Raw genomic sequence first — 10,205 nt, forward strand, 5'->3', positions numbered from 1 at the left:
ACATGGCCCATAGGTTACCTAAAATCTTTCAACAAGAAACACTTGAAATTTTTAAAAATACTAAATATATGCTACACAATTACTTTCCTATATGAAATATTTACTTTTTATAAACTCAATTATAATCTAAAATATGTGTCTCTGAACTAATGTTTTTGTTTCTATTTTTCAGATCCTTATGTGAAGATTCATCTGATGCAGAATGGCAAGAGGCTGAAGAAGAAAAAGACAACAATTAAAAAGAATACACTTAACCCCTACTACAATGAGTCATTCAGCTTTGAAGTACCCTTTGAGCAAATCCAGGTAATGTAAAACATATTTTGTCTTCCCATTCGATTTCATTTCTTCAGACCACATAAATTAAACACACAGACCTTGTAAACTCTCAGTGCACATGTCTCCACTTGAACTGCCATCCTTATTCCACGCACATCTGATGCTCAAGCTACATGAAGAGGGAAATGATAAAATATACAGCATAGGATACGCTGCTTCATCAGCAAAAGCAGCAGGCATTCTGGCAAGCAGAAATAAAGTAGAATAAAGAACATCATCAGAACAACTCTGCTAATTCAAAAAGTACATCCACAAAAGTTAAAAGGTCAAGAAAGAATGAGCTTTAACTCTTGACTCCCAAGCCACAGTATTTCTCATTATCACCTCTTTGTAGCAAAAAAAAAATTTTTTTTAATTGAGAAAAGAAATATCTTGGTTAATGCTAGATATGCAGCATAATTAATCTTTCACCAGTAGAAAAATTAGGCCAAGCTGTATTTTTGATTGTTTAAATTCAGATTCCTGTTTCTGAGTTGGAATGGATGGTTATTTTTATAAAGGTGGTACCTTAATTTGCTAGATAATATTTATTATGATTGAAAGTATTCTATTAAAAGACCCTGCAGTTAATAGGTTCAAAATAGGATCTACATGTAGCCACAAAGATAGCACATGATCTCACTACTAGGGCTTCCCCTGTGGCTCAGCTGGTAAAGAATCTGCCTGCAATGGGGGAGACCTGGGTTCGATCCCTGGGTTGAGAAGATCCCCTGGAGAAGGCAAAGGCTACCCACTCCAGTATTCTGGTTTAGAGAATTCCATGGACTGCATAGTCCATGGGGTCACAAAATGTCAGACACAACTGAGTAACTTTCACTTTCACTTATTACTTAGCAATTCTTAAATATGTTTAGGTTTTCTTATCTCATAGTCCATAGTTAGGCTATTGGACCCAAAGTTCACATCCACTAATTATAGGCTATTTTTACTAACCTTTAATGCATAGCAGAGAGTCAAACTGATTAAAGCAACACTATTTTTAAACTTTATAAAATATTTGATGTGGGTCTATCTTTTCAGTCCTATGGAAAATTGCTCATGACTTGAAGGAAAGACGAAGGGTAGGCATTAAAAACTACAGCATGGAACCTTCTACAGGTTCAGAATCACAAAAGTCAGCAAATAGTCTTCAGTTACATATTTTTACCTTTAATACATTCTTAAAATACAGTACTGTAAGAATGAATCACACTTTTATTCCATGAAGAAAGTTAATAGCTACATTTATTGTATATTTATTTTGTACATAGGCCCAAGGTACATACTTATGCACTTTACCTGCATAGGCTCATTTAATTCTTATACTGATACTGGGGCATCATTATTACCCCAGTTTTATATATATGTAAGGAAACTGGGGACTTCCCTGGTGGCCCAGTGGTTAAGAATCCAACTGCCAATTCAGAGGACACAGGTTCAATCCCTGGTCCAGGGTGATTCTGCATGCCACAGGGCAGCAAAGGCCGTGAGCTGCAGCTACTGAAGCCACACTCTTGAGTCCATTCTCCATGACAAGAGACGCCCCTGCAGTAAGCAGCTCTCGCACCACAACTAGAGGGTAGCCCCACTTTCCAGACCTAGAGAAAGCCAGCACGCAGCAGCAAGGACTCAGCACAGCCAACAAAGAAAGAATTAAACAAAAAAGGGAAACTGAGGCTCGTATGTAAAACAGGAATAACAACAGAATCCATGTCAAAGCGAGATTATGCATGTGAAAGCATCTGGAACTGCGTTAAGCACTTACGGACACTCAGGAAATGGTTGCCATCATTATTATTCACAATAATATTACCTTTTTTTAATATTATCTTTTTTTCCATTTATTTTTATTAGTTGGAGGCTACTTACTTTACAATATGGTAGTGGTTGTTGCCATACATTGACATGAATCAGCCATGGATTTACATGTGTTCCCCTTCCCGATCCCCTCTCCCGCCTCCCTCCCCATCCCATCCCTCTGGGTCTTCCCAGTGCACCAGCCCCAAGCACTTGTCTCATGCATCCAGCCTGGGCTGGTGATCTGTTTCACCCTAGATAATATACATGTTTCGATGCTGTTCTCTCAGAACATCCCACCCTCGCCTTCTCCAACAGAGTCCCAAAGTCTGTTCTGTACATCTGTGTCTCTTTTTCTGTCTTGCATATAGGGTTATCATTACCATCTTTTTGAATTCCATATATATACATTAGTATACTGTATTGGTCTTTATCTTTTTTAGTATCTATAATATTATCTTTTTTCAAATTAACATTTTATTAGAAAATGGATCTAACAGTAAGGTTAAAGTACTATGTAAATCAGCGTTTTGTCCAGCAGAATTCCATAAGGATGGAAATATCCATGTTGTCCAGTGTGGCAGCCACCAGCCTTAGGTTGGCCATGAGCACCTTAACCACTAGTGTAACAAGGGACTTCAATTTTATTTAAATTTATTTAAACAGCTACCTGTGGAGAAGGAAACAGCAACCCACCCCAGTATTCTTGCCTGGAGAATCCCATGGACAGAGGAGCCTAGCAGGCCCTGGTCCTTAGGGTCTCAGAGAGTCGGACATACCCGAGGCGACTAAGCACCTGTGGCTGGTAGCTACTGTATAATATAGGCCACTTTTTTTAACTGCCAATAACCCCACCATCCTCACATCAGCTCACAGTTTTTATATAACCTTTCTTATATATATTTTCACAAGTCAGCAGATTGTACATGCTTATTTACTTTCCATAGCTGTTCTACAGTAGAAGACATCACAGAAGATTCCCTGTCCCCAGTCACTTGTTTACTAGTCTGAACCAGTGAGTTCACTGCTTTGGACCCACTGGCAAATTAAGACATCCAAAACTTCTCTGACAATTTATTTTGCAGTATTTACTTGATGAACTCTTTTTTTTTTTTTAGTTCTGAGACATTAGTCCTATGGAAATTAACACCTCCTGGCATTTTGGCTTTAATTCCACAAAACTATATAAGGCAGGACATTAAAATAAAAAGTCCTATTGTAAATCTATTCCTTGGAGCTGTAATTCTATACATTAAAAAAAAAAATACATGTCCCTTTTCAACTATAAATTTCAGCAAATGCAAACGTATTGAAAAATGAAGCACATTAGAAAAAAGATGTGTGCTGGGTTTCTGGGGCAGCCTTTCAGAGAAGATAACATTTTGTCAGGACAGAGAAAGCCTGATACAGAGTCCATGAGGCATGAAAATAATGAGCACGCCTTTGACTGTTTCCTGTCTTCTCTGTTCTTTGAGTCAATTTGCTCTTTTTTCTCTTTTTTCCCCCAAGAGGCTGCTTACCTAAGCTTTGCATTTCCCTAGAGAAAATGAGCATTTAACATGCTGTGATAGGGACTTGGGTTTCATTTATCCTGAGGTTATAAGAGTGTCTTTCTGCCTCTATCCACATGAAACATGAAAGAAGCAAAATATACTGATTCCCCAAATCACATGAAAATGTAGCAAACCACCCCCCCCTTCCAAAAAATGTATATATTACAAACACAGCTGGAAATATTAACACAAGTCCCTTATAAGGGTATTTTGTCTTGGTTGCTACTAATGAATATGTTCCAAGGTGAAACAAGCAAAACTCACTCCGACTATTCACTCCAACCTCCAAAACCCTTTTTCCCTTTGTCCACGATGTGCCTAAGTGTCTCTGCTCCCTTTTCCTGCAATGAGATGGCATCCAGACAAATTCGCTTGGGAAAAGTGCTCAGAACGACCATAATGCTGCTCTTGGTCCCAAATGCCATCCAGTAAATAGGTGATGCTCTTGATAATGGAATCAATCCAAAGCTGCACAAAGTGGAAATTAGCTTCCTTTACTGCCCGTGTGGTGCATTCTACATTCTCAATTCCACTTTCAGAAGTGATCTTTTTCTCTGATCGGAAGCTTTGTGTGGGCGCCTCTCTCAGGATGATTGTACAGAACGCAATCCTCAGACGACAGAGCAGTGAAAGGCCACAGCCGCGCAGGGTCTCCATCTGGCCCTGGCTGCCATCGTTACATTTTCTGCTTCTTTTGACTCTGGCCACCAAACGTTATAAATTCCTCTTTTCTCTAAATTTTTCCTTTATCTTTTCCCTTGGGTTCTAGATTGGAACCATTGCCTATTTCGACTAAGCAAATCAGTTACTTAGAAAGAACTAAAATGTAAAGTGTTTCTTTCATGTCAAACTGGTATAGATTTTCTTTCACCAGTTCAAAAAAGTAAGGCATTAAATACGCCATCACAATATTACTCAGCCATTAAAAAGAAGGCAATGCCATTTAAAAAGGAGGAAATAATGCCCTGCAATAACATGGAGGGGCCTAGAGAGTGTCCTGCTGAATAAAGTAAGTCAGACAGAAGAGAAAGATCATACGACATCCCTTCCATGTGGAATCTAAAAAGAAATGATACAAATGAACTTGCCAAACAGAAAGAAACTCACAGACTTAGAAAACAAACTTACGGTTTCCAGGGGGAAGGGATAATTAGGGACCTTGGGAAGGTCATGAACATACAGCCATATTCAAAATGGATAACCAACAAGGGCCTACAGTGCAGCAGATGGAACTCTGCTCAATGTCATGTGCCAGCCTGGATGGGAGGGGGGTCCGGAGGAGAACGGATAATGTGTATGTGTGGCTGAGTCCCTTTGCTGTTCCCCTGAAACTCAACCACAACATCGGTAATCAGCTACACCCCAGTACAAAATAATAAGTTTAAAGTTTGGAAAAAATAAAATAAACCCTCACAACCTAATGGAATTTTGTCAGCCTAAAGGGTTATTTCCATTTGATGTCAATGCCGGATACACAGTTACTTTGTGTTTATTGAGATAATTTATGAATGAGAAAAATTATCTTTAGTTAAGTACTACTTACCGAAGACTTTCACTCTATTGTCACATTTTATACTCACAATAATCATTGATTAGCTGAAATTCTACAGTAGTTTTAAACAAAACTCTGCTGGCTCTTCCCACCTGAAATAGGATTGTAGTATATGATTGCTTTGAAAACGTATCACACACACACACACAAAGATCTGAGTACTAATGTCAGAAATTTTGTTGATAAAACAATGGAAACAAATGGATTTAACAGTAAACACAAGTTGACGTGGGCGGTGTGGCATGGTGTTTTACAACATGAACTCCAGAAACCAAACCACTCATTTCTTATATGCCTTCAGGCAGGTGATTTAACTTCTCTGAGCTTTAGCATCTTATCTGTATGACAGCAGTTAACAGGATCTAATGTTTGGACTTCCCTGGCGGCTCAGACAGTAGAGTGTCTGCCTACAGTGCGGGTTCGATCCCTGGGTTGGGAAGATCCCCTGGAGAAGGAAATGGCACCCCACTCCAGTATTCTTGCCTGGAAAGTCCCATGGATGGAGGAGCCTGGGAGGCCGCAGTCCATGGGGTCGCAAAGAGTCGGACACGACTGAGCGACTTCACTTTCACTTTCACTTTAATGTAACTGAGCAGCTCACATGGCAGTCTTAGAACTGTGCCAAAATGAACATTAAGTATTTTGAAGATACTGAAGATGATGATGATGTAATAATGACAAGAGGGACTGGACCTGTGTTATGTTCCGAGTCATTTTCAGCCTTGTCCTGGTACTTGCAGATTGCTTCTTATCTCCCAATTGCTTAGATCTCAAGGAAGCTTGGTGGTAGGACTTTATCTCTAGGGCTGGATGATTAATGTTTATTTTGTGTCCTCTCTCAGAAAGTGCAAGTGGTGGTAACTGTTTTGGACTATGACAAGATTGGCAAGAACGATGCCATCGGCAAGGTGTTCGTGGGCTACAACAGCACTGGGGCGGAGCTGCGACACTGGTCAGACATGCTGGCCAACCCCCGGCGCCCCATCGCCCAGTGGCACACCCTGCAGGTGGAGGAGGAAGTTGATGCCATGCTGGCAGTGAAGAAGTAAGGGAGAAGAAGCCTTTCTGTGTCTGCCCACATAGTGCTCCTTAGCCAGTATCTGTAAATACCTCAGTAATATGGGTCCTTTCATCTTTCCAGCCATGCGTTCCTAACACAATTCAGTGGTACTTCAAACCCTGTTTTAATTTGCACAGATTTAAATGTAGAGAGCCCCAAAGCCCTTCATCATACCACTGCCCTCCAAATCTACTCTTCTTTTAAGCAATATGATGTGTAGATAGAGCATGACGGAAATTCTTTATTGTATCACACCGTTGTATATACCAGTATGCTAAAGATTTATTTCTAGTTTGTGTATTTGTATGTTGTAAGCGTTTCCTAATCTGTGTATATCTAGATGTTTTTAATAAGATGTTCTATTTTAAACTATGTAAATTGACTGAGATATAGGAGAGCTGATAATATATTATACGGTAAATAGAGTATCATCTGCATTCCAGCAAAAATCTCAACTTGTAAGGCACTAGTACAGTGAAACTGACATCTTAAAGGACAACTTAAACCTGAGCTTTCTATTGAATGATATGAGCACCAAGATACACTTACACCACAAATTCGGTGGGTGAATCCAGTTTTGTAGAACTTCTTCACAGGCAAATTAGCATGATCTGAGCAGCATCCAGCGTGACCTCCAGGAATTACAGCCACAAACAGAATGGCATCCATCTGTGCATATCTACAGGGCTCAAGTCAGAGCTTACTCTGACATTCGAGGAAGCGACTGAGCAGTGGTCAATGATTCCATGTTACTGCAGAGTAACGCCATGATGGTGTTGCGCGTGTGTGCGTGTGTGTGTGTGTACACACCTGCATTTGTCTGGGGCTGGGAGGGATGGGAAGGAAGCAGAGGAGAGAAGAAGTCGGCATTTTGAAATGTTGCCTGACCATTCAAAGAGAAAAGCAGCTCTCCGTTCTCACCTTCACACACAATGTGCACCCTGTGAATTCGGTTCCAGCTGTCACACCTACAATGATTCCAAAGGTTTGCACATCAGACTTCATAACAAAATATTTTATTATATCGGATTAGAAGGAATGCAGAATATTTCTAACACAGCAATCTGTGCTTACGACACAAAATTACTTTGTGGCAAACAGACAGTATTGTAATCCCATCAAAAGAGGAAGGAAAGAATTAGCCATAGTTCTGAATGCACTTCCATTAAGCCAAAACAGACAGCTAGCTAGCGAACTTTTTATATGCTCTTTTTACGTAAATAAGTTTTAATTTGTCCTTTAAAAAAAAAAAGGTGAAACACAACCAAGAACAAGTTCTAGAAAACTGAAGCAACCTCTTATGTATACTAGATGCTTGATTTAGGAGGAGTTTTTAAATGTTTTCACTGTTATTCTGTAGTGAATGGCACTATTATGAAGCTACTAGTCATTCCATAAGAGTCTTAAAGGACTGCTCTGCGTACACTGTGACTGCCGTATGTGCTTAGACACCTAACGTAGTTTCCTCAGTGGGTAGCACTCAATCTATTCCTTAGTGATGTTGTGACAATACTGCCATTCCCTCCTACTGCACTGCCCAAGGTGTGTGTAGCACAAACAGTTCTCATTACAAAGGACCAACTCAGCACTGAAACGCTATGCATAGGGTAAGAGTGATACGAAGCATGAGGTGGACCACACAGCTTTTTGTCAAGCACTGTGCAATATACCATACTGATCCCCGCTGCAGTAGACCACCACTTCGCCCAAGGGCAGCCTCTGATCTCACACTGCATCTAGCCTTTTCTCCCACCAGCCTCTGTGGTTCCTTCTCCCTCCCAGGCCAGAAAATGTAGGAATGCTCTGAAGGGAAAGTCTGTCTTCAAAAATACCAAAACAAAATGGAAGGAAGCTAAGCATTAGCCTCACGTTCAGGCTTTTGGATTTCGTGCCACGGTTCTTAAAACCTCAAAGAGAATTCAAAAAGAGCTAATGGGAAGCTTCAATCGTAGGGTTGGCTATTTCCTGAGAAAACTAGAATTCTTGTCTAGTTCTCTCCTCATCAAAGCAGAGGCCAGCCCTTTGGCCTTTCAGCCCAGTCGTAGCAGATGCCTTGGGACTGGGGTAGACCTGAAGGACGAGGGGAGAATAACACCTCCCCATTCTGTGGATGCGCCACACTTTTTTCAAAAAGTAGACAGTAGAAAATGCACAAGTCCTGATGTGAGATTAAACACCTGCTTTAAAAAAAGATTCAAATGAGACTCCTTCCGATTTAAAAGATAAGACCCTACCAAAGCGAGGGAGTTGACTGACTTTTTTAAGTTCCTTGAATGTCAGAAATTGACATTTGAGTTCACCATATTCAGCTCTAAGTTGTTCGCACCGAAACAAACATTTTGAAACAAGCAGGTTCGAGCTGCCAAGTACACACCATTTCTTGCGTAAAAGCACGACTAATGCGTTCTCTTGCAACACTGCCAGACATGGGATATTGTCACCATAGAATCAGTTGGTACTACGCCACCCATCACAAGTCAGTGACTGATCCTGCTTCAAGACCGAGACTCATCCTCCAATAAGCCACACGTACCCTTCTGACAAAGCTGTGCAAAGTACTAGAATCTGATGCTCTGGAACGATCCTCGTTGCCTTTGTGTATATTTACTGCCTGCTTGAGTGCTTCTCTGTGTGGATTTTCTCTGTATCTTGTAGAAATGTTGGGGTGTTTTCTTCTGCCATATGGCTCGTGGCCCGCGAGCCAACTACTTTAGCTGTATTTTACCTTCATTTTTGATGAGGTGGTTTAAATTTTGTTTCATTTCGTGTAGTGAATTCCACAGTAGTTTTCTGATTGTTGTTAACAATGACTTGACATATTACATGGATATTCAATAAAAATGTTTTATTTCCTGTTGATGTTGCCGCCTGTCAATTCCTTCTCTTACCTGATCCTGGTGGGGAGTCCACGGCCTACTGACTGTGGGGCCAGCTGGAAGCAGAGGCAGCTACGCAAAAGCTTGCCCTGAATGCCAGCCCCTGTGCCCATGAAGACAGAACGGCCACAGGGGGGAGACTGCCCAGAGAGCAGCTCCCTGTTCCCACCCAGTGCCATCCCCAACACGCGCCTCTCTGCTCCTGCGTATCACCAGTTCCCCAGGTACGCCTTCGGGCTCCCTGCTTCGCCCCAAATCTGCCCTCCTTTTATACTCTAGAGCCCAAGTCCCAGAAGCCTCTCCAGAATGGGACGAAATAAAAATGCGATATTTTAAAGCCCATTTTCAAAGGAGAGCATGACACATTAAAATTCCCTGCCCACTGCAATTGCTAGGTAAAACAAGTAAATATCTTTCCTTCACTAAATTCAACAGCGATCAGGTACCTGCTGTGGACCGTGCTTTTCCTGGGTGATGCAGAGACAACAAACGATGTCAGAAGGTTCACGTGGTCCCAGTGTCAGGCAGACATGTAAATATACCATCCCAAGGGACTTCCCTGGTTGGCCAGTGGTTAAGAATCTGGCTTGCAATGCAGGCGACTCAGGTTGAAGGCACCACATGCCTCGGGGTAACCAAGCCTGCGGGCCACAGCTAGAGAGCCAGAGCCCTGCGCCATGCAATAAAGATCCCTCACGTCTCACCCGAGACACAAGGCAGACAAATAAATGTGTTTTTTTTTAAAAAATACCCTATCTCAAGACACTGTGACGTGTACTGAGTCCCTGAGAACTCTCGCCAGCCCCATCCTAGCGGACACCGTGGCGGGCCGTCGCCGCTCCCCTTCAGCCTGTAGAATCTGCTAGAAGCACTGCCTGCTGACAGCCCACACCCGCGTCCCTCTGCCCTCCACCAGGAAGACTGCCTTACCTGAGGTCACGCATCCTCCCGGGGGCAGCTCACATTCTGTGACCTGGTGACTTAATCAACACAGGTTTCCTTTCTCACAGTCACGGAGGTGAAAGGCTGAGACCAAGGCGCTTCTTCTG

General features: G+C 41.8%; 1 protein-coding gene across 2 annotated transcripts in view; it reads left to right on the forward strand.

Annotated features, from left to right (window-relative positions):
• The window catches only part of SYT1 (synaptotagmin 1), a 582,867-nt gene extending 573,730 nt beyond the window's left edge, over positions 1 to 9,137 (forward strand). For both annotated transcript variants that reach the window (XM_070454249.1, XM_070454248.1), the window contains 2 exons: positions 173 to 306; positions 6,063 to 9,137. In XM_070454249.1, coding sequence (XP_070310350.1) covers positions 173 to 306; positions 6,063 to 6,269 — 341 coding nt within the window. In that variant the 3' untranslated portion in view covers positions 6,270 to 9,137. The remainder of the gene's footprint in view (positions 1 to 172; positions 307 to 6,062) is intronic.
• Positions 9,138 to 10,205: the final 1,068 nt, after the last annotated feature.

Source organism: Odocoileus virginianus, chromosome 24 (genome assembly GCF_023699985.2).
Source record: "Odocoileus virginianus isolate 20LAN1187 ecotype Illinois chromosome 24, Ovbor_1.2, whole genome shotgun sequence".
Taxonomy (NCBI): domain Eukaryota; kingdom Metazoa; phylum Chordata; class Mammalia; order Artiodactyla; family Cervidae; genus Odocoileus; species Odocoileus virginianus.